The 24,733-nt window shown below is 40.7% G+C and overlaps 1 protein-coding gene across 3 annotated transcripts in view; it reads left to right on the forward strand.

The window, feature by feature from the left end:
* The window catches only part of igf2bp2a (insulin-like growth factor 2 mRNA binding protein 2a), a 103,092-nt gene that overhangs the window by 52,486 nt on the left and 25,873 nt on the right, over nucleotides 1-24,733 (forward strand). For all 3 annotated transcript variants that reach the window (XM_067251360.1, XM_067251369.1, XM_067251377.1), the window contains exon 3: nucleotides 20,941-20,989. In XM_067251360.1, coding sequence (XP_067107461.1) covers nucleotides 20,941-20,989 — 49 coding nt within the window. The remainder of the gene's footprint in view (nucleotides 1-20,940; nucleotides 20,990-24,733) is intronic.

Consider the following 24,733-nt stretch of genomic DNA (forward strand, 5'->3'; position numbering starts at 1 on the left):
TTATGATTGTGAATCTAAAGAAGCCAATTGAAAAATATATTATAAGCAGTGTGCTGTAAATGCAAAAAGTGAATGATGGATTCAGATGAAGTTTATGATTTCAGATTAATAATTGGCACATTTTTATCTTCTGTAGAAAGATGTCCTGTGGTGAATAAAAGCTCAACGGGTTAATTAGAGTTTATCTCCTCTAAAATGGACACAGTCTATCGATAATGATCTCAGTTTTGAGCTCACCTTCTAGAAGGCTTATTCTAATGCTGTGAGTCTGCAAACTGGGCTATGCTAAGACTGAGCTCACAGACGATCAGCTTTCACTTGTCCATCTCAATGCATTGACTCTCAATTTTGCATTGTGACAAAGTGCTACAAATGTGGTTGGACATTGACATTGTTTGTAAAGAGAAATTTAAAAAAATATCATGAAAAACATGAAATCAAGTGATTCCAAGCAGCAGTGTTAAGTTAAAATACACAAGTTATTTACCATACCATATAAAGTACCATAACCAAGTACTTTTGAATTACTTGACACAACTGCTGTTTTTAAGTAAACCCAACATTTCATTTCTTTGAGTGTACAAGAGTTAATTACACTGTTGCTTGGTCTTGGCGGTTTGTACAGCATGTGCTGGCCAATAGGTCTGTTCATATGTTACAGTTCAGCAACAGGCTGCAGAAAGCAAGCCACCTGTTGGAGTGAGCAAGATCCCTTCTGACACACATAGAAGGGTCTTCTCAATATTGAGGACCGGGCTCCTCCTCTCGAGATTTCAGGACACTTATACGCTTAAGAGCTTAAGTGACCAAGCTGGAAATGGGGTTAATTCAGATTAGACTAGTCTGTAGATGTTGAGTGAGACCACCCCAGTCCTTGGACAATCCCATTCTAACTCACTGCTATACACCCCCCCCCCCCCCCCCCCCCACCCAGACACCTAGACACCAATTTACACAATGTCATAGAGATACACACCTCATATGTTAACACACCTACCTGCGGATGAGATGTTAACCTGGACCAACCAGAAATCCTGTGACCTGTAGCAGCTTTCTGGTGCTCGGCAATCTAGCTGGGAGCTACAGGAAGATGTCCTCCACAAAACGTATTAATTTGTAATACACACCTCCTTTAATGATAGTTTAAGGCGCTAGCTGGCAAGCTTGTGCTTCCTATATTTGCTATGTAGAGGATGTAGTTCTGAACCACACACAAATAGATTAAAAACTTTTCTCTGTTAGTTTATTTGGTCAAGAACAAGATTAATACTCAACTTCATTTCCTTTCATTGTATGGATGTGAAGTTGAAACTCGTCTTACCTTTCACTGTGATACTTGTTCTTTAAGCTGTCTGTTGTATAAGTCTTTTTTGTTGATTATAACAAGAAGTTTTGATCGCTGAGTCTCTTTTGTCATGACTTGAGCAAGACGTCTGATGATTGCAGTGTCAAATCAAGCCATCTGTTGGGGCAAAGCTCATTGTCAGTGTCTACCAGGGCTGGACTGGGACAAAAAAATGGCCCTGGCATTTTTGCTCAGACCGGCCCACCACAATCGGTCGGACACCACCCACCTGTACGCCAAAAGAGTTAAGAGATATGATTGGACCAGCCCAGTGTCAGTATTGAAAATGAACCAATGGGCCGCAGTCCCTGCTTTATGGACCAGTCGTTGGCCAATTTTAAATTTATATATATATTTATATATTTATATATTAAATATCATATCGGCCCCAAGTGCGTCGGCCCACCGGGCATTTGCCTGGTATGCTAGATTACCAGTCCAGGCCTGGTGTCCACCCTAGGAGAGAAGAAAGCTATCATTTTTTTTAGCTATCAGTGTGATTCCTGTGTAATACAGACAATCTTGTAACAGAAGGGGATTCTGTCTTAGTTCACAATAGGGCCTGAATTGTTATGAATACAATCTATGTTAAGGCAGAAGACTTTTGGCACTGTCTACGAAAACCAGACGAATGTTGAGATACATTTTTACCCACTTTAGATAGTGTTGGGAATAACACTTTGTTCACTCTACTCTGCTCTTTTCAGCCACAGCCCAGTTTACTGGAGGCATAGTTAGTGACCAGAGTTGGAGAGGTATGGAGTTCTTAAAGGTTCCCTGCAGAGCCCCACACTCAATAATGGAGGGTAGCTTTGTACCAGAGCACCTCAGAGTCGGATTCAACGCTGCTTCAGGACCACAGTTTTTAAAGAAATTCTAGTTCTGTAGTCGGTTGCACTTAAAGAAAAAGGAAGGACATCTTTGAATTATTTCGAAACGTACAAGGTGCCTGTGCTTCCCCCGTCAGGCACTTGAATACTGTAATTTGGTGTGTGCGACATTGGCTGCGGCTGCATGAAACGACCAGCGAGAGTTGCCGCTTGCAGTCGGGGAGGAGTTAAAAACGGCTCCGTAAAGTCGGACATTCCTGCTTCTCGTGGTTTTCTGCGTTCAGAGCCATAGAAAAAGAGAGACTCTTTGATCTCGCCGACACGTGGTTCAAGTAGCGCGCTGTAGTTCTAAAAAACCCACTGCTGTCAACCTGTATGAATGGTTTTCGTCGGGACTGACAGCAGCACCAACACAGCAGTTTCTGCTGTGTTGTATCATGTCTATGTCTGATACTTTATTAACATTTATGTATTTCATTAACTTGTACCATTAGGCAGAAATATTGTGAAGCAGAGCTAGAAATGGCTATGCTAGCTACCATACTGTAGCCTAATGAGGACTATTGTTCTACTAAACATTTAACCTTCGACTGTTGAAGTAAATGGGACTTGTTAAACACGTTTTTTTATTCATCAGCCCACTTACAATTTACCACGTTAACAACACTTATGTTGTAGTACTTGATGCAAGTTGAATCTAGATAGCAATCACACCAGCAACTGCTCAATTTAAGACAAGAAAGGAGTTTGGTAAACAGAATAGAATATACAAGGCAACCAATTTCATTCAATAAAACATTTTATTATACAATATGTCCAGTGAGAGGGTCAAGTTTGTTTGTACCAAGGAACAACCTTGCTAGATGCAAACTAGCCATGTTATCTAGTTGAGCTAGCTACCCTTACAAAAAAAAGTATATTAAAGTATACTATAAGTGTACAAAAAAATGGATAGTACACTTTTAATTCACTTTTGATAAACTTATAAGAAGTATACTTACAAAATATTTCACTTTTGATATACTTATAAGAAGTATACTTAGAAACAAAAAATGGTATACATTTCTTCTGGAGTAGGATGTAGGCTACGTTTTCTTTTATCAAACAGCAAAAACAGTCAAAATACTTTTAAAGTACATTACAAGTTACATTTTTTAGATCCATCTTGTATATTCTAATTATTCATGTCTAGGAAAATATATTATGCATTGCACATTTAATCTTTTTTGTTACTGAAGCTGTAACCTTAATTACGGCCAAAACATTTTTAAGCCCTATACTCTTATACGATACTAATAATTATCAATTGGAGTATTAATGGAAAAAACAAAAAAACTACTTGAGAAAGAAGCAGACAGAAGGGTTGCATTATGCATTTGAAGGTTATACTGTCAAACTGACTGAAGAACGACATAACAACGTGAAAAAATGAAGATAGCGGGGCTCATTGGCTGGTCAATTCCCATGATGCAAGGCGGTAAATAGTGTTAAAATTTGCTGATAAATTTGCCATTTGTTCAAAATACAAATGTAACTTCATGAATTCCGTTGTATTTTATTGTGTCTGCTTAGAATGTAGTGTTTTGTTGCGTGGTAATTGCCATTGTTGTGCTGGTTTACCATTGGAACCATGAGTTAAATGACTGTTACGTTTGATAAGAAGAGCTGGATTTAAGCAACATGAGACCATACGCAGGAATTAGCTTCTTTCAGCTAATAATAAGTGTCACTTGGCGAGGGCCCCCGTTCTCGTCAAGTGATGCAAGATCGGTGGCGTTGGAGGGGCCCCTAAACATATAAATATTATAGTAAATCATAGTTAATGGACATTTATTAAGTTTACTTCTTGAAGTACTTACATTAATTGAAAGTGCATTTGAAAGTATTCAAAAGTATATTTTGAAGTACTTTAGGAAGTATACTTCATGAACTGAAAATGCAGTACACAGGTTACTTTAGAGTATTCAAAGGTATACTTTGAAGTACTTTAGGAAGTATACTTCATAAACTAAAAGTGCACTACACAGGCTACTTTACAGTCTTCAATAGTAAACTTCAAATACACTATAAGTGTACTAAATGACCTAAAAAGTGGGCCAATTCAGTTTACTTAGTACAAAAATAGTATATAAATAAGTACACTGCTAGTATACTTTAGGTACCATGATAATAGTATACTTTTTATACTTAATTAAACTTGAAGTATACTTCTTTTTTGTAAGGGTATAGTGAGTGGACCTGAAATTCCTGACGAGCGTTGAGAGCTAGCTGGACGAAAGGGGACCCCTTAATCTGCAATTTATTGTTGCTAGCTCTAATCACATGGACTAGGCTAATAAAAGAAGATTAACTTTGTATGCCAACGAACACCAATAACCAGAACTAATTTGACAGACTGTCTTCTGGTTATGATCAGTGATGCCGGTAACGCGTTACTTAGTAGTAACGCATTACTCTAATCTGACTACTTTTTTCAGTAACGAGTAATCTGACGCGTTACTATTTCCAAACCAGTAATCAGATTAAAGTTACTTGTCCAAGTCACTGTGCGTTACTATTTTGTCATTAATACACAGTAAAAACAAGAGTGTTAATTCAACACCGACAGAGTTAAATTTAACTCTGTTTCAGATAATATTTGGTCCCACTCTAAAATAGTGTTAAATTTACTCTTTGGTCAGTGTTAATTTTTCAGAGTTAATTCTACTGAAAATTGTGTTAGAATTTACACTGAAATGTGTACACATATTTAACACTGTGGTTTAATCACACTCCTCAGAGTAATATATTGACACTTTTCAGAGTGGATATATCAGAAGGAAAGTGTTCAAATGACCACTGAAATGTGTACAAAATATTGATTTGTATGATTTCTTTAGTATATATACATATATAGTGTTATTTTAAAACTCAATGGCATGACAGTGTTATTGAATTACTGTAATGTAATGAAGGTAAAAAGCAAACAAACAGATAACCATACCAGTATTTATTGTAACTGTATAGGCTATTTTGACATCAATGAACATCAGAAATCACATGCTCACCAGAGAAAGCAATATGGAACCACAAATAGAGCTGTGTCGTTCATTCCATATGACATTTGTATGTCAAAGGGCCTATGATAAAGCAAGTTTTCAACATAAAAGTAAAGAAAACCATGTTTTGACCTGGTCACTTTATATGCATGAAAATGTTCCTGAAAAGCTACAGTAGCTAAAGGCAGAGTGAGCAATAACAATCTTTCATGCATTATCACAACAGATTCAATAAAAAAAAACAGAGGTATTTCAGATTCTACTTTTCCACAGATAACTAGATGTGGGCGATAAACGTACCCGTGATATTTAGCCCAATGCACATTAAGAACCTGAGTGCTACTGGGCACCTGCGTTGCCATAGCATTTTCACAACCTCCTTTTACCATGTTTAAAGACACCATTTTCCCTGGACCTATGTCTAAGCAATTAAAAGTTGTTGAAGACTGCCAATGGTGTGCCATATAATTCTGATGTTTTTTTGGAATGTTTTAGTAACATTTTAACGATTTAATTTGTTTTTTGAAAAAATTATGCTTGCCTTCACACCGCATACACCAACTATGAAGTACAGGTCCAATTTTTTGGATGCAGCAGGGATAATGGATAAGAAAATGGTGCTTTGGTAAAAGTTTCTTCTGAGGAAACAACAGTTTGAACAGTTTATGGTGTTCCACAATCAAATGTTTTAAGTAAAAGCATAAACCTTGAAATAACATGGGAGAGAATATAATGTCTACTATTTGAAGCAACAAAAGAAGTAGTTCCCAGTGTTGGTCAGTAAAAGTTACCAAATCTCCAAAGATAAGAGCAACATTCTTCAGAAGGCACCATGACTGAACTGCATTCAGTCCCAGATCATTTGATCCTTCACATAAATTCACAGCCACTGGTTTATTGTTTCTCTCCATGAATCCATAATCAAAACTTTGTATTCTTAAATGCAATTATCCTAATGTTAAATGCTTTTCCTTCAAATACAAAAATAACAACTTCAATTCGTACTGGGGAGTCAGGTGGCTGAGCGGCTGAGCGGTGAGGGAATCGGGCTAGTAATCCGAAGGTTGCCAGTTCGATTCCCGGTCATGCCAACTGACGTTGTGTCCTTGGGCAAGGCACTTCACCCTACTTGCCTCGGGGGAATGTCCCTGTACTTACTGTAAGTCGCTCTGGATAAGAGCGTCTGCTAAATGACTAAATGTAAATGTACTGGGCCACCCCTTCTAACACATCATGCATCACATCAACTGAAAAGTTCTCTGTTGTGTGAAAATACTTTAATGAGTTCAATAAACATGGTCTCTTCACACCAAAAACATAAAGAATAGATGGATTCCTGGTCATTTCTTGACAGTGAGCAGTATAGTTTTATTTGGTACGCAACACTATCTTGGAACAATCTTCAGAGAATTCTGTCTGAAAGTCATCTTTTTCTGCTAAACAAAACCTACAACAGTACCTTGCGTTAAAAGATTCCACCAGACCAAACAAACCATGTAAACCCAGATTATCGGCAGTAACCTGTACTACACTGCCACGTACACGACCACTGTATAAAGGAATCTCAATCCCATCACTCTCCAACACTTTAATATCTCGAACAATAGGAGCAAGAATTTCACTAAAACTATACCGTTTCAGATCTTGAACATGAAACAAGGCACACAGGTGTATATTAGCCAAACAAGAATTCCATTTTGGAGAGAAGTTCCTTAAAGGAATATATACCACCCAATTTATGAATACCTTGCTTGGAGCCCAGAGGGTTTGCAACCTCAAAATCATCATAAAACATCTGGATCTGCACAGTGTGCCTTTCTGTTGAGAACAGTGGGTGGTTCTTAACAAATGATCCATCACAAATATCTCCAAGTCTTGAGTTGCCAGTTCCTGAGCTTTGCAACATTTCTGCAACATGTTGACATGTTTTAAAAATTGACTGCAATGTAGATAAAATTGGAACATACATGAATTTATCCTGAACTACTTTCTGATCATATGTTCCAGTCTGTTTGTTTCGTCATGTGTCGAATCTGGAGCCAATTACACATTCGACAGGTTCTACCGTTTCCCACTTGTCTGACAAATATTTTGATCGCTTGTATTCTGAATTTAGAACTGTAAAAGGATTCTGTAATTCCTTAAAACATGCCTCAAACTTTTTGCACATTTCAGTTTGTCTTTCATCAGAAAATACATGCTTAATGACTGCTTCTTTAGCATGCTGATGGATATCTTGGACAATCTCTTCCATAGAAATCACAACAGAATTGACTTCACTTTGACTTACACCTGCTACCTTTAGATCAGCAATTACAGATGCACAACTATTTACAATGCCTGGCGAAAATACCTGTGACACAGACTCTACATTTTTTGTCGACACTTCAATATCAGTGCCATTACAAGTGTCAACGGTACTTTGGTGTTGTGAAGAATCTTCTGCAGTATCAAATGAATTGCATACATGACACTTGTTAAGATGCTTTCTTAAACCAGAAAAGCTACCAAAAGAACGTGAATATCCCACTTGAATATGGGTATAATGTTGCAATTACACCTTTACTTACATATCCATGTTGTGAATATGGGTCTTCTAGATAAGGAAAGAATGCAACAATCCCCTGTGCATACATCACCCTGACACTTTTTGGGGGGGGGATGTCCTAGGGAAGGTATTTGGAATTCAATGAAACCATCAAAGTCAACTGGCATCACACAACATATAAGAAAAATAATAACTACACAGTAATTACGCAAATCATATGTTTAATGCTTACCCATGTGTTTCTGTCATCTCAGCAGCAAGTATGTTAATCATCTGTCTTCTGGTGGCATCTGTGAGATTTTTGGTTTTATCATACTCGTGGATAATACGTTCACCACCGGGTTTTGATGTTAGGATTTTTTCAATCAACTTTAAGTTAAATAAAATAAAACATTTATTTTAAATGTGAAAATATATATTTTATATAATTCGCTCAAGAACACCATATGAAAAAACATTCAGACTTGCAGAAAAGTACAGAAAAGAGAAGAAAAATGCAAAAGTACTGGCAGTTGGAAGGTACTTCTGTGAAAGGTATTTTTGAAAGGACCTGGAGCAAGATGAAGGCAGAAAACAGAAGAAAAGAGAAGAAAAGAAGAAGAAAAATGCAAAACAATAAGGGCAAAAATTCAGAAAGATGAGCTTCAGGAAAATGTGAACATTTAGCAGAAAACCAGTTGCTGAAGTATGGGTTGAACGAATTTGAAGGTAAAAGGACAACACTGGAATGACTTGAACTTGCTGGAAAAACGTAGCAACCGTTGGTCATTGGCAACAGACTGGCAACATTTCTAACCTAGAATCTAGGTTTCAGGTTCAAGACGGAGGAGAAACTAATCATGTGTGCCTGCACACCCAGTCCTGTTCAGACACTTAATTTAAGATGACATCAAAATAATAATTCATAGTGCAGGGTTGCCAATGTTGTCGTTGTCCCTGGTGAGTTTTTTATACTTAAATAATAAGATCATGCTACATCTAACCAGCGGATCATTTCTTGAAAGTGTGTCAAAGTGGTATTTTTACAGACTGTATTAACACCGTAGGCTTGAATAATAACCGAAGGCGTGAAGCTAGAGATAGGATGCAATGGAAAATGTCCTACATAAGCTAGATCTACTGCTTTAGGGAGTCAGGTGGCTGAGCGGTGAGGGAAGCGGGCTAGTAATCCAAAGGTTGCCAGTTCGATTCCCGGTCATGCAAACTGACGTTGTGTCCTTGGGCAAGGCACTTCACCCTACTTGCCTCGTAGGAATGTTCCTGTACTTACTGTAAGTCACTCTGGATAAGAGCGTCTGCTAAATGACTAAATGTAAATGTAATGTAAATGCTTCAAATTGAAAACGGAGACCATCTTTTGATTAAAGACAAGTTCCTTAACCTCTGTTGTCAATATCGCCAATAAAAAGTAAATACTCTTCAGTTACGAAGCATTTGTTTGTAGCTAGGTAATGAATGATAGTTATTAGACCGTATCCAAAAAATAAGGATATTTTCCGAGACCCAAGACTCTGCCGAAACCAGAGATGTCCTTTATATTTCTGTGCGGTCAGAAATACGACTCTACCGGCAGTTTCAAAATCTTGTTCTTTTTGCTTTCTCTGACAATTTTGTCACCAGATTTGCATTGGTCTCTATGGGGCGAGAGTTGGACTTTGTCTCGCTTTCGTGGGGCTCTGAACAAATGTGTATGTCTGTTGGATTCAGCAGACAACTGTCTACGACCAGCACAAAATTAGCTATCTATTGATCCAAAAATGAAGCATGAAGAGCGAAAATTGTGGCAATGCTGGCATCCGAAGCTCAGGCCGCCACTCTAAGCGTTTCAGTCTGCACTCAGAAACGGCTTGAAAAAGTCATGAAACATAATCAGTGATATTGAAAAAAGTTTAATAGATATCAAAAAGCTGAATTATTAAAAAATATTTTAGGGTTTTGTCAACATTTTAAAGTTTAAATGGTGGCTCTAGCTGAAAGATTGAGGAAGAAGAAGGACTTGGAGTAGTTGAAGAAGTTTAAAGAAGTTTGAAAGGATTTGAAAAAAACTCAATTGGAAACCGATGTTAAAAATATTATGAATATTGATTTATATTAATTCAAGAATAAGAGGTACAAAGCTGAAAAGTCATAGCACCCGTGGCCTGAAACTGCTGAATTTTTGATAGCTGAACGGTTTTAATAGCTGAAGATTTGAAGGCGCTGAAAGGTGCCACGGAAGAAATATAAGATAAATAACTAGAAAGGCATTTCCTGCTGAAAATGCGTTGGAATGCTGAAAGATGAAATTATTTTTCTTAAATTGCAGAAAATACAGAAATGAGAAAATACCCGCAAGCTGAAATGAATGTCAAAAATGTGTGAGTCACACAAAAAAGGCAGTGTGGAAACTGAACTGCATCATCTAACAACGCTAAGAGCTGAAATACAATGCGGGAGAAGCTGAAAGCTGAACTGTTAAACAGAAGAAGAAGTAGGCCTAGGCTAGCTAGTCATAAAAAGAATATTATAGTCTTAACAGCTGAAATTATAGTTGGGATAGTAATAGCAGTAGCAGATGTGTGCATTGAGTGCGTTTACTCGGCTTTCTTAGTAGGATTCAATGTGTTGATTGAATGAAACATACAGCAGTAGGGCCGATACAGGAAGACACGGCGACACTTTGTTGCTGAAGGATGATGGTGCAAGTTTTGTCCGTGGAGCATACAACGATTAATAAAAAGAATCATATAGACGCGCTTATTGAGTAATCGCATAACTAATTACACATGTAAACGGAATCGTATGGCATAAACCAACAATTGCTAGTAATCGGGTTTCTCATGGTCAAGTAAACGCACTCAGTGGCGTAGTAGAATAAACAGTTCCATTAGCAATAGTAGTAAAAGAGATATTAGCAGCACCTGCAGAGTCACCTCTTGTAAATTGTATTAGGTTGAAATACTATCAAACTGTCTTGTGACTCCACTAATCAGCTAATACCAATCACCTGTGTGAGACTGAGTGGTGCGTGTCTGTCGTTGCCACGGTGATGGTGCAGCTATGATTGCTAACGCTGAGGGCAGAGAATAACAGAAATGTAGCTAGAATCCACACCTCAAACAAGTTAACCTAGACGCAAAACTATACGTCCAATCCAAAAAATACAGATATCTTTCGAGACCCAAGACTCTGCCGAAACCAGAGATGTCCTTTATATTTCTGTGCGGTCAGAAATACGACTCTACCGGCAGTTTCAAAATCTTGTTCCTTTTGCTTTCTCTGACGATCTTGTCACCAGATTTGCATTGGTCTCTATTGGACTTTGTCTCGCTTTCGTGTGGCTCTGAACAAATGTGTACGTCTGTTGGATTCAGCAGACAACTGTCTACGACCAGCACAAAATTTGCTATCTATTGATCCAAAAATGAAGCATGAAGAGCGAAAATTGTGGCAATGCTGGCAAACTAGAAATATTTTTTCAACGACATCCGAAGCTGCCCTCCACTCTAAGCGTTTCAGTCTGCACTCTAGGGTTTCACGCATAGACATAATAAAGAATAGACGCCGCATCGAACGCTACTGCCTACTGGCGCTGACGAGCCGTGGGGCCGCCATCTTGGAAAGGGCACTCGCTCCACTCAGTTTGGTTGGGGCAATGAACTGTCAGCGCATTTAATGAATCATACCGCACTGAATACCGAACTGATTTTCACACAGGTTTTTTTTGCTGCAAAGGTCATACATGTAGCTATGATACAGGCCACCTGTTTAGGCGTATTTTGATATTCATAGTGGGTTTGTCGTAGCCCTGCCCTTTTCCAACTAAAATGAAGAAGCGAATAATGAAGAATGAATACAATATAAAGGGATATGTATCTTACCCTGCCCTGTGATTGATAATAGAATATTAACATGTATGAATGCTAATAGCCTTATGATGATACACCTACTCTTTGGAGGTGAACCGGGAAGCTGAATACTGATGGAATAACGCCATCTCGGAGTCTGACAATCTGCCCGGTCCTATCTAAATCGCCCTGTTGAAAATGCTGACTGCATAGCACTGAAGAACCACTTGCAGTGAATCCTTGTCTCTGCAAAGCTACTTCCCACTTCTTCCTCAAATCTGTGTCCTTGGGAAACCTTCAAAATGAAAACGGAAGATTTTGGAGTGTACAAGTAGCGACTGCCCTGATACCTACAGTCGGTAATAGCTGAAGATTTGAAGGCGCTGAAAGGTGCCACGGAAGAAATAGAAGAAAAAGAAGAAGAAGAAGATGCTTGAATAAAGATTCAAAAAACAATACTTGGAATGCTGAAGCAGCATTCCAACAATAAAGAGAAACAGGAAAACAATAGAGAGAACAAAGGTTGTGCCCTTGCCGAAGGCAAAGCACACCCAATGATTGTACAGTGGTGAAACTATGGGTATCTTGTGTGTGGATGATCTAAGTGAACGTTCCTATGGTATTTCATGATAAATTATTTATTTGAACTAATGATTCTGCATGCGCAAGTTGTCTTTAAAGATATGAACATACAATTCTTTGCTTTCAACATGTGACAGTCTGTGTTACAAGTAATGACGGTTTCGAGTTTTGTATCGAGAATTTTGAAAAAGGACATCAAGGTTCTAAAATTGGTGTCAAAGTGATTGTAAAAAACTGTAACACATAGTGTTAATTGTTTAGTTCTGTCACAAAACTAGGAAGATGGTGTTGTCTGCTATCTATCTTGTTTATGTAATAGCACACACATACAATGGAATCATTCTATCTAAAGGGCAGACTGTGTCCTTCCTTGGTGAGCGTCTACTGAGCTGCAGCGCTTCAAGGCCTTTGCTAAAGGGCATGGTCAGGGTAATCATCTTATCTCCACAATGGGTTCTAGAAGTAAACTGTAGTCTGCTCACTGGGAGAGGGTCAGCATGAGATACCTCCGTGGAAAAGGAGCGAACACTAGACTTCTGAGCGGACAAGGTCTGTTACTATACCCGCTCTGCACTCAATACACCCAGTCCTCAGACATGGCAGATGTCCACAGAGCTGATTTAATTAGTTCCTACCTGAAACGAAGTGTTGCAAGTGTACTAAATGCCCGTTAAATTTGTCATGTCTAACCCTACTCTACACGTATATACTCTCTTTAAATATGATTTGACAGATTATTGTGTGTTGTGCTCTATGGAGACGGAATGAGAGGATGAGGGGTGCTGGAAACCTGTTGAGAGAGAGTGAGAGAGAGAGAGTGAAAGAAAGAAAGAAAACAGAAAGTGACAGAAAGGATGAGAGTCAAAAGACTGAAAAGATATGTAGGGTGAGAGAGGCAATGGGGGGAGGGGGAGGAGGAAACAGTAGAGAAAGTTTAGGTTAACCCTTGTGTTCTCTTCGGGTCATTCTGACCCATCAGTCATTGTGACCCACCGTCATATTGCGACAACTTTACTGCATACAAAAACAAAGTGAAGCATTTTCTTTTAACCGTCGGGCTGTCTCAGACCCTCCACATTGCAAAGGTTAAAATATTTTTTTTTTTGTTTGTTTTTGTATTGGGTAAAATTGGGTAAACACAACAATGGTTCGTTATGAACCTTTGGGTCATGTGACCCGAAGGCAGCACAAGGGTTAAGAGAGTGAAAGAGGGAACAGGAAAGAGGAAAAGGTAAACAATGCTTCATAAAACATGTTTTATGAAGCAAAATATGTTTTTGCTCAGGATTTATATGGACAAGGCAAGCAATGCATATCAGCACACATTCATTTAATGGTAGAAGGGATTAAACAAAGTACGATTGCAAAGATCCATAAAAAGAATATCTCTATCGTTGCTAAAGACTTGGTTTCTAGAGCTTTTTAAACAACAGATCCTATAAAGAATCTTCAATAAACAGCAGGTCCAGTTGTCTCTGGTATTTCCTTTTAGAAATGAAACTGGGCTAGGCTTGAAACCCACCAATCTCTCCTCAGTCTCCCATCTCTCCTCTATCTCTCCTTCATCTGTCCTCTGTCTCCTCCATCTCTCCTCTATCGCTCCTCCATCTCTCCCTCTCCTCTATGTCTACTCCAGCTCTCCTATATCTCTTATCTATCTCTCCTACAACTCTTCCCCATCTCTTATCCTTCTCTCCTCCATCTGTCCCCATCTCTCCTCCATCTCTCCCCCATCTTTGATCTACCTCTCCTCCAACTCTCCCCTATATTCCCCCAGGAGGGACGTGTTTTTCTCTGCCTCCCCCCATACCTATTGGCAGACACATACCCCTTATTCAAGTAGGCCGTCCCCATATAGTGCTGTGATTTATGAATGGTGAATTTAATTTGTGTGTTTTGACAGCGACGATCAGATGTTGTGCATTAGGAGGATGGCAAGGTGTTGGCGAGGGGTGAATATCTCCTTTCTCCCCCCTTCTCCGCTCCACCCTCCTAGAGGTTCACATTCCTCTGGCCACACTCACATGTGCGTATTAGTATGCACGCGTATGTGCTGAGTCATGGTTTTCTACCCTATGCAGTGCAGCTGGGAGCAGTAAATATTAGCTTTTCAAATTAACACGGGCACCTTCGGATATTAAAAGGACAAAATTGAGAGGCTTTCTTTTTTTTTCTTTTTTGCACCCCGCCCCAAACCAGAAGCAGACAGCTTGGTTTTCTTTCAACAAACATTAGTCAACCAGCGGGTTTATATAGCATCTTTTTGGGCTTTCGGCGAGTAGGTGGTGGTGGTTGGAGGAGAAGGGGGCTGCTGACTAAGGGCGTTAGGTTTATCAGGACTGCATATTTACAAGATATTTGCACTGGTGTACTCTGCTGAAGCAGGGGGTTGTACCCAATTTATTTTAAGCACACTATTGTGAGAGATACACTTGGGGAGGACAGCTGTCAATTTCATCCAGGAAGAGAGAAGGAGGATGGGACAGAGATAAGTAGCAGGTGTAGGAGATACAGAGGGACATGAGGTAAATAGATAGACAAGGAGAAGATGGAGTGGTGCAGGTGGAGGTCGGATACTCTTTCTTTTTTACCTTTCCTACTTTTTATTCCCTGTTCCTTGGGAGATGAGAGAGATACGGATCTGATCAAACAGATTATAGACTCTTCTGCAGATCAGTTCAGTTTTCAGAGGATGAAGTCATGTCTTTTTTCCTCTCCTCCAACCTCTCTCCTCTCCTCACCTTTCTTCTTTAGTTAACCCTTGTGTTATCTTCGGGTCATTCTGACCCATCAGTCATTGTGACCCACCGTCGTATTGCGGCAACTTTAACGCATACAAAAACAAAGTGAAGCATTTTCTTTTAACAGCTGGGCTGTCTCAGACCCCCCACATTGCAAAGGTTAAAAGAAAATTGCTTTAAAGTCCACAGAGCCACTCTATAAATATGATCAGTTTAAACATGTGACTCACCATCACCATCATCACATCAGTGATATTAAAAGGCCCGTTTTTGCTCATTCTTAATGCAAACTCATCAATGAGCTCTTCAAAGTCCAGTTGGTGCAGTATGTCATGCTCTATTGACTAGGCACCGAATCCAGGATTTGGTTTCGGCCGAATATTGGGCTTTTTGACGGGAGTCGGTTTCGTCTGAACCTTAAAACAATTTTCCACCGAAACCGAACTCTATACATGCACTACGCGCACTACGCTGGTCGAAATAGTGGCGCCGCCGTTGATTACGGGAAGGTGTTTACGTAGGTGGTCAGTTCAATGCAGTAGGCTGAGAGAAAGTGAAAATGGAACTTGTGAGCAGAAAAAGTGTTGTATGCCGTGGCGATTTCTTTAAGACTGCCCTAAAGTATAAAAAAAAAATGATGGTCGAATATTTACTATTGTGTTAACATTTTAAATGTGTTAAGAACACGTTCATCTCGAAGACGAGTTCGTTCAGAATCAGCTACGTAGCAGGTCGACTGACTGAGTTCCTTCTCATACAGTCCAGTAGCATCACAGTGCATTTCCCTGTTGAAGCCCAGCTTCGATGGACTTCAATGGGGCTGCTTTGAACAGTTTTTTTCAGTGCTTCGAAACTATACGGTCATTGGATAAATGCTGCGATTATGTCCCGCCCACGGACGCTCAGAGTCTCTGGGGGTGAATGGAGGAGTGGGCTGGCCTGGACGCTGGGCTTCCGTGTGATGATTGGAGGGTCTGTTGAAAGACTGCATCTCCTTTTGATTGACAGCCATTTTGTACTATAAAAAGTCGCCGAAGCTATTCGAGCTCAGTCCTATCGCGGATTTTGGCCCCACTCTCGTGCTGTCTTTAACCTGACATTTTCGCACATTATTTTTGTTTTCACTCTGAATGTTTCTAATGTTATGCGCGGTGCCGTTGACTCACTCGACATCGGGCAACCTGAGGCCCCCCTGGTCGCGAGGCCCAGGGCTGCAGCCCCTAAAGCCCATTGCCTTAATCCAGCCCTGCCAATAGCCAATAAATCAATGAAATTGATTGATGTTTCCTTAATATCTTTGATTTAAGGCTTTAATAATGTGCCATAATAATGTAGCCTAATGTTTTTGAGTTAAAACGTCTTAATTTGGGGGCATTCCAAATAAACATTGATTGCAAATAAACCTTGATTAATATCACTGCGATTAAATCAGCAGATATACTTACCATACTTGCCACGGGGGTGCCACCCCTCAAAATCTCCTGCCACCCTCTTGCCACCCCATGAATATTTTTCTAGATCCGCCCCTGGCTATTGGACCACTGACCTGCTTAAGTACTTACAGAAAGAAACATTATTATTGGCCAAACAGGGCACCTTGAGATGAGCTTGGACAGAAACACCTAATGCAGCTCTTCTCTACTTTCCTTCTCCTGTCAACGATTTCTTTCCCCTCCACACCTCTGATTCCATAAAACCTTTGAGCCACTCCGAATCAGAAACACCATTTCAGTCTGGGTTAAGTTTTATGTCTCACAGTGAACCTTGTGTTAGCAAATGAGAGTTAATACATTAACTCTGTTGTGATCTGTGAGACTTGTTCATTGGCGGTTGTTTACCAGCTGTACTGCAGTTTGCCTCCAACTTTCACGTCTCGAGCTCGTTATAATATTGCATGCTGGACAAGTCAATGATGTAGTGTTGGAGGTAACTATTTACCACAGATATTAGCACAAAGTTAACTAGCGAGCTAACTAAAATTACGGTAGCTATGCCAGGCAAATTTACATTCAACAATGCTTGGCTACACATGCCACACTTTTCATTGTGGATATCTAAAGCTCAAAACGTATCATGTGCAAAATGTAAATTTTGTGGAGAAAAAAAACGTTTCCAATATGGGTGAGGATGCGCTAACTATATGAAAGGCAAAAAACACCTAAGCCGCGTCTCGACCGAGACAAACAGGCCCGCCATGGCTACATTTCTGCCGCCACAGTATCAGAAATAGGGCTGTACAAAATTTTAGGCCGTCTATCAGCAGTGATTGTTAGACTGCATGTCGGAGAATAGCATGGACATGCGCTTCACACCGCAGTTGAGATTGCGTTAACTGGTGATTTTCGTTATTTATATTCTTCCCCTGCTAGCTAAATTGCACATGTCTGTTGATTCGATAGCGATTGCTGCCCTTGCTCACGTTTGTATTTTAGGTGCATTATTATGCTGAAGTAGTTTTAATTAATAAATAGTGAGTTTATTGTTATTATTTGCTACATTTACAATTACATTTAGTCATTTAGCAGACGCTCTTATCCAGAGCGACTTACAGTAAGTACAGGGACATTCCCCCCGAGGCAAGTAGGGTGAAGTGCCTTGCCTAAGGACACAACATCATTTTGCACGGCCAGGAATCGAACTGGCAACCTTTAGATTACTAGCCCTAACCACTCAGCCACTCCCCTCCCCTCCCCTACAGAATGCTTAGCCTATCAAGATCAAATGAAGCAGACAGTGTACATGCTTCCGAGTGGCCTACCTTTATCGATAGGCTAGGCTACTGACCATTTACAATAAGTTGTTACGTCAATTATTAATTGGCAGCATTTATGCCATTTAGAACATACTTTATGAGTGTAAGGTGTCTTTAAAGATCCTGTAAAGCAAATTCCATGATTTGCTTCTCAGTACATTATATACATGTGAAATGAGTTCCTGAAAGCAGGTGCAAAGCGCGAAACCTTTGTCGTACTGAAATGTGGAGTTAAACCGTAGAACAGTTTCTCTTCCGTTTTCAGATCAGGTTTAAAAAATTACCTATCTATGTCATTTTGACCCATCTACGTCAGATCACTGAATGGTTTCTCCTTCTGTACTGTTATTGTAGCCTACATCAGCTAGCTAGCTAGCTTCAGGATGTCTCCCTCCACCCGCAACTGCATCTTCCCTGGATGCCAGAACTTCAGCGCTGCAACGCTATTTAATTTCCCTATTGATGAGGAAACGAAAAATAGGTGGATTGATTTTGTGAAGAGCCACGCTGATGGAGAGCTTCGGATAAACTCCAACAGCCGCCTCTGCAGTGACCATTTCACGGCGGATAGTTTTAACATGGACCAGAGACATACGTGGTTCAGGGACACACGGCTTCTCTTGCAGCGCGGTGCCGTACCGAGCATCGCCCCCCCGGCCGTTCCTCCTCCGGTCACACCTGGACCATCCACTGCCGCCAGCAGTTAATCACTCAGTTCTGTGTGCTTGTTATAATTATACTTTATTATAATATATATATATATATATACTATTTTATAACTTTTACAGAGGTATCTCTGCTATGAGTTAGTGCAAACCGCTAACTTGATATTAGGCTACTCGGTGTAGAATGATGGTATTTTGGTGAAATGGTAGCTATGAAGTAGTTGGAGAGCTCACTGTCTGCTGTCTCTGGTGTCCATTTTTACTCCTGTGTTACAGCTCATGGGAACATTTCATTTATATGCATTTGTATGTTTCACTCATTGAACAAATAAATTCTAATTCTATACTGTTTTGTTCGGCTTGACGTAGCGTCCATTATCTGGGTCGTAGGTAGGCAGCGAGGGGCGGAGCTTCAACAGGATCTTTCAGTAGCCTAACTTTATTGCTTTAGGGGAAATAGGACGGAAACGTGCAATATTACATTAGCTATTAGACTATTACATTAACCTGCTCCGAAATATAGGGTTAGAACTTAGTTTCGGCTGGGGGGGTTCGGACAGACCTGCCCCCACTGCTAAAAAAAGTCTACTACAAATCCTATCAAGCAAACATCCATATTGGCCACTGTAAATAGGAACTAGAGAGGGTACAATTTCTGGGGAAATTGTAGGGTGTGCTTGCTTGAGTCGGTTGCAGGTGGGTCCGTCCTCTAAGTTTTTCCATTCTAGAGATATTTTCAAGCATTTAGCCTACTCGTATTGCATATTTCATTAAAAACACCCTTTGAAACAGCTGCGAACCCCCTTTGAAACAAGCTACTGTAACAACGTTGTCACTGGCAGTATGGAATCGCGATTCAAACAGTACCGTCTGCTAACTGAAAATATGCCCCCCAAAACGTAAATAAGTTTGACATTAATGTAGGGGGAAATGGCTAATTCAAAATAGGTTAGCTAGAGGTAAGCTAGCTGCTGTTACTCCACATTTCACTGATTGTTTGAAAGCGCCGGAAATGAGAATATTTCTTTTGACATGAAGTTTAGCTGTGGCATTGAAGACAGTAGTACACTGCCAGTGGGCGAGTAGAGTCTGACTGAGGCTAACGTCAAAACAAGCCGCGGTGTCACTCAAATTCCAAGTTTTACACAAATCACAAAAATATGCTGACCCGCTGGGTATCTTCGCAATCGCCATATTTAAAACACTGCCCTCCTGATTTTTGATGTAGAATTGACCCTGGTACGAAATTAAGAAAATACTCATCAGAGATCGACAACAGCTGACGCAATCGTCAACGGAGGCTGACGGGGCTCTCACGTAGCAAACCAATCAAAGTTTTTACAGCAACCTACGTTAAAATCTCACCATCTGGCTGTCTTCACAATAGTCATATCGTCATAACATTGCCCTCCTTCTGTTTTTTGGTGTAGAATTGACCGAACTATAAAATTACGAAAATACTAAACTACTATGACGCTTGCATGGCTGCCGCCTAGGCAGTCTCACGGGCGACCCGCACTCGCTCAAATTACAAAGACTTTCACGACCTAAATAAAAAATCCGAGATGGCAGTTCCACTCGAAATTGCTTTCTCAACAAAACCCAATGGTTGGTAATTTTGGGGGTTGGCATTTTTCACTCATAATCCAAGCTCCAATTTGCGTGCTAGAACGTTTCTATCACGTTGTATCCATGCGTCGTTGCTAACGTGTGCTGACGTAGTGACGTAGGCTAGCACTGGTACCCTTCGTTGACAGAAGGCACTTTTTGCCACAAAAACGTTGTAACCTCCTAAACTGTGCAACGGAGTGTAAATAAAAATACAAGCAACTCAATCGCTACCAAGACGAAACTTTTGACACCTAGGTTGTCTATGTAGTCCAAATATTGACTGAGGCTTAGGGGGGCAAAAATAAATAATAATAAAAATTATAAATATATATGTTAGAGAACATGTGTGTGCTCTCGCCGAAGGCTTGAGCACACCCAATGAAGTCCTAGCTGCCCAGGTGTTGTGGACTTTGAAGTTAGTGAACTCTCATTATTCATACAAGTCATGCGAAGATACATCGGTCATATTTCCCAATATGTTCCCAGACAGCCAAATAGCATCAAGATTTGCATGCAGTGAAAGAAAATGCGTATATCAGTACATTTGGACTTGCACCTTAAGTCCCTCACAGTGCGAGAGGTGTCCAGACAACTTGCACAAGCACTTACAATCAAAACAGATGGACATGCATTTCAGAATATGGGATGGGCTCAGAATTCATGGGACATTCCTCTAAAATTCTCTTTATGCACATTATATGTTATGTTGTTGAATATACATGTATTATGGTATTTTCGTTTTTCATTGTGCTGCAACCTATTTTTATCTCATTCATGAATGAGAATGAAATGTATTAATTTGTTAAACAGTTATTAATTTGTCAGTTATTAAACAGATATTAATAGTCAGTTTTATGCATAGTTTGTTTAATGCGTTGGTAAATGCCGAAAATTTTTCAGCATGGAATTTTGGCGAAAAGTCATTGAATTCCATTTGCCAAAATGTGTATGAACCCTGACAGTAGCTCTCTCTCTCTCTCTCTCTCTCTCTCTCTCTATAGGAGCAGGAAGATTCAGGTTCGGAACATTCCCCCTCATCTACAGTGGGAGGTGAGTTCTGTCTGCTTCGCCCTCTAGATGTGATGTCACATGCCACTTGAGCTCACAATGTCTTACTCTGTCTCTGTGAGTGAGAGATACTTGAGACTGTTGGCAGGTGAGGTGTTACCACCACTCTTAGAGGCTTCCAAGTCTTCTTGTCAGTCAGTCTGTCACTCAGTCGGCCAGTCATCTGGTCTTCCAGTCTGTCATCCAATTGTCCAGTCAATCAGTTATCCAGTTAGCCAGACTCTTAAGTTTAGAGGGGGGGAGTGTGAACACAACCTAATTCAGCTGCAGCTCTGTTTGTCTGCATGCTACCCTGAAGTGTCTGTGTGTGTGAATACGTATGTGTGTGTGTTTGTGTCTGCATTGTGGCATGCCCAAGGTAGGAGGCACATGAGAAATTAGCAAATACAACGAAATTAATTTTATTACAACAACAAAAAATCCAGGAAGCTACCAGGGACAAAGGGACAGGCTAAAAAGGGACAGCTACAAAGAGAGAGGCTACATTGAGACCCAGTCCTCTGTCTTATTGCCAGGCGAGTTGAATGCCTTCTGCGCTCGCTTTGAGAGGGACAGTGACCCCACTGCAGTGGAGCTACCTGAAGGCCTAGCCAGTGGTGTGCCTACCCTAACTGTAGCTGAGGTGAGGCATTGCTTCAAAAAGATCAACCCTCGCAAAGGCACCTGGCCCAGATGGCATATCAGGTAGGGTCCTCAGGGGCTGCGCTGACCAGCTAGCAGGGGTCGTATGTGAGGATGCTGTTCATTGACTACAGCTCAGCATTCAACACCATCATCCCCTCCAGACTGGTCTCCAAGCTTGTGGACCTGGGACTAAGCACCTCCCTATGCAAGTGGATCTTCCACTTTCTGACGGGAGGCCACAGGTGGTGAGAATCGGTGACTGCACCTCATCCACACTGATCACCAACACAAGCACCTCCCAGGGCTGTGTGCTCAGCCCTCTCCTGTTCTCCTTGTTCACTCACGACTGTGCGGCAACACACAGCTCCAACCTCCTTGTTAAGTTTGCTGACGACACAACCATCGTGGGCCTCATCTCTGACAGTGACGAGTTAGCTTACAGAGAGGAGGTTGATACCCTGACATCATGGTGTCAGGACAATAACCTCTCTCTCAATGTCAGCAAGACTAAGGAGATGACTATAGGAGGCGGCAGGAGGAGGAGCATGCACCCCTACACATCAACAGATCCGAAGTGGAGAAGGTCAGCTGCTCCAGATTCCTCGGAATGAACATCAGCAATGATCTCACCTGGTCTGCTCACACGAACAAGGTGGTAAAAGCGGCCTGGAAACACCTCTTCTTCTTGAGGAGACTGAAGAAGTTTGGCATGGACTCAGTCATCCTCACTAACTTTTACAGATGCACTATAGAGAGCATACTGACTGGTTGCATCACAGTATGGTATGGGAGCTGCACAGACAGGGACCGCAAGGCCCTACGTAGTGTGGTCCAGTCTGCTGAGTTCATCATCGGCAGGAGGCTCCCAGCCCTACAGGACACCTACCACACATGATACCTCAAGAAATCTGTCAGGATTTTAAAAGACTGTTACCACCCATCCTTCAGTCTTTTTACCCTGTTGCCTTCTGGCAGGCGATACCAAAGCATTCGGTCTCAGACACGCAGACTGGACAACAGATTCTTTCCAAGGGCCATCAGGCTTCTGAATGGACATTGATATGGACACTTATACACTTCTCACTAGACACTTCTCACTAGTCACTTTACACACTGTCACTTTCAGCTACTGGTTGCACTATCAGCAATACTGCACTATTGTACTTCACTTGTCTTAGGTTTAGGGATGGGTATCGAGAACCGGTTCTTGTTTAGAACCGGTTCCCAGTGAATCAATTCCTTGGAATCGTTAGCAAAATTCCTTAACGATTCTGTTAACGATTCTCTGTGCCGTCAAACAATTAAAATGCTAAGTTTAATAATGGATTAAAAATCGATATGCTCAGTTTAATAATGGGACACGCGAACGTCTGTCTGAATAAACTATAAAAGTTTGCGCACGCATGCGTGAAGACAGACTGCAGCAAACATGGCAACTAGGAGTCAGATGGCTGAGCGGTGAGGGAGTCGGGCTAGTAATCTGAAGGTTGCCAGTTCGATTCCCAGCCGTGCCAAATGACGTTGTGTCCTTGGGCAAGACGTCATTTAGCAGACGCTCTTATCCAGAGCGACTTACAGTAAGTACAAGGACATTCCCCCCTTGCTTCGGGGGAATGTCCTTGTACTTATTGTAAGTCGCTCTGGATAAGAGCATCTGCTAAATGACTAAATATAAATATAGGAAGAAGCGTTCTAAAGTTTGGTTGTATTTCACACGACAAAATGACAACAACGCCACTTGTAACGCGTGTAAAAAGTCTATTTCGTCGAAGGGAGGAAATACTACAAATATGAAGAAGCATTTGAACACACAGCATGGAATGAAGTTACTGGAACGTCATGTGTTCAATGCATGCAGCAGCGCAGCTAACGTTCACGCTTCATCTCTAACTATCTAAGGTAGAACCAATGTGCCTTTATTGTGTGTAGTCGATCTAGTTATCTTCTGTTGTTTGAAGCATACATTTTAGCTCCGGCATTCGTCTCCCATTAGTATTGATCTTATTGATCATTTCACGTTATCGGGCGTTGTGTGTTATCAGCAAACGTTCCAGTGTCCCATTATTAAACTGAGCATATCGATTTTTAATCCATTATTAAACTTAGCATTTTAATTGTTTAACCTTTTAATAGTCCTGTTAAATGCGCCTGAAAACGCCTAAACAACATACCCAAAGTACATTGAAAGCTGTTGTTGAACCATTTGGAGTACATGCATGTAAATGGTCTCTTTTGAAAGGTGACACTGAAGTTATTTCCCCTGTTGTTAGGACCCCTGTAAGTCCTACTGGTGTTGAGTAAAAGAAGCTTGAACACAAGGAAACTGAAAGTTTCTATCTCCGACTAGATTTTGTTTTGAAAACAGAGGCCTGAAGAGGCATAGAGGTGGTAAGTATTAGCTCATTTCAGAGCCAGTCAAAGCCAGTTTGAGAAATTCGTTTAGAACGAGTGTGTGTGTGTGGGGGGGTTCAGGACGCACAGACCTAGTTGGCTGTAGAGGGGAACATCGATAAGAGAATCTATAAGGAATCGAATCGATAAGCAGGAATTGATAAGGAGTCGGAATCGTTAAAATCTTATCAATACGCATCCCTACTTAGGTTAGTATAGGTTTATAAGGTTAGTATAGGTTATTATGTGTATTTAGAGGTTAGTATACTGTATTGAATATTGTATATTATTTGTACATAAGGAGGTTTACTATATTTTAGCTTATCATAGATGTAATCTATGTTCTATGTACTTATATGTTATGTTAAGCCAGGTTGCTTTGCAATGTCTTGTCCTAAGAATTTCAGTGCCCAGTCTGACCCTGTGTTGTTCTGTGCATCTGACAATAAAAGACTTGAACTTGAAGGGAAAAAGAAACCACCCAAAAACTTTGCTTCCTGGTTTGGGGGTGTCCGGGAAGAAGAGGACCGGTCTACCTCCTTACTGCCGTAACTCCTACAACACAAAACCAAGCACAAACACGAATTGAAAAAATGGGTTAGATCCTAAATCACCGGTCAGTGCTGCAGGGTGCTAAGTCCTACTGCCCTGTAGCCTCTATCTCCTGTGGAACAATCTGTGGCTTTTTTGGTAGGCCGTCCAATTAGGTCA

The sequence above is a fragment of the Osmerus mordax genome, chromosome 2 (genome assembly GCF_038355195.1).
Source record: "Osmerus mordax isolate fOsmMor3 chromosome 2, fOsmMor3.pri, whole genome shotgun sequence".
NCBI lineage: Eukaryota > Metazoa > Chordata > Actinopteri > Osmeriformes > Osmeridae > Osmerus > Osmerus mordax.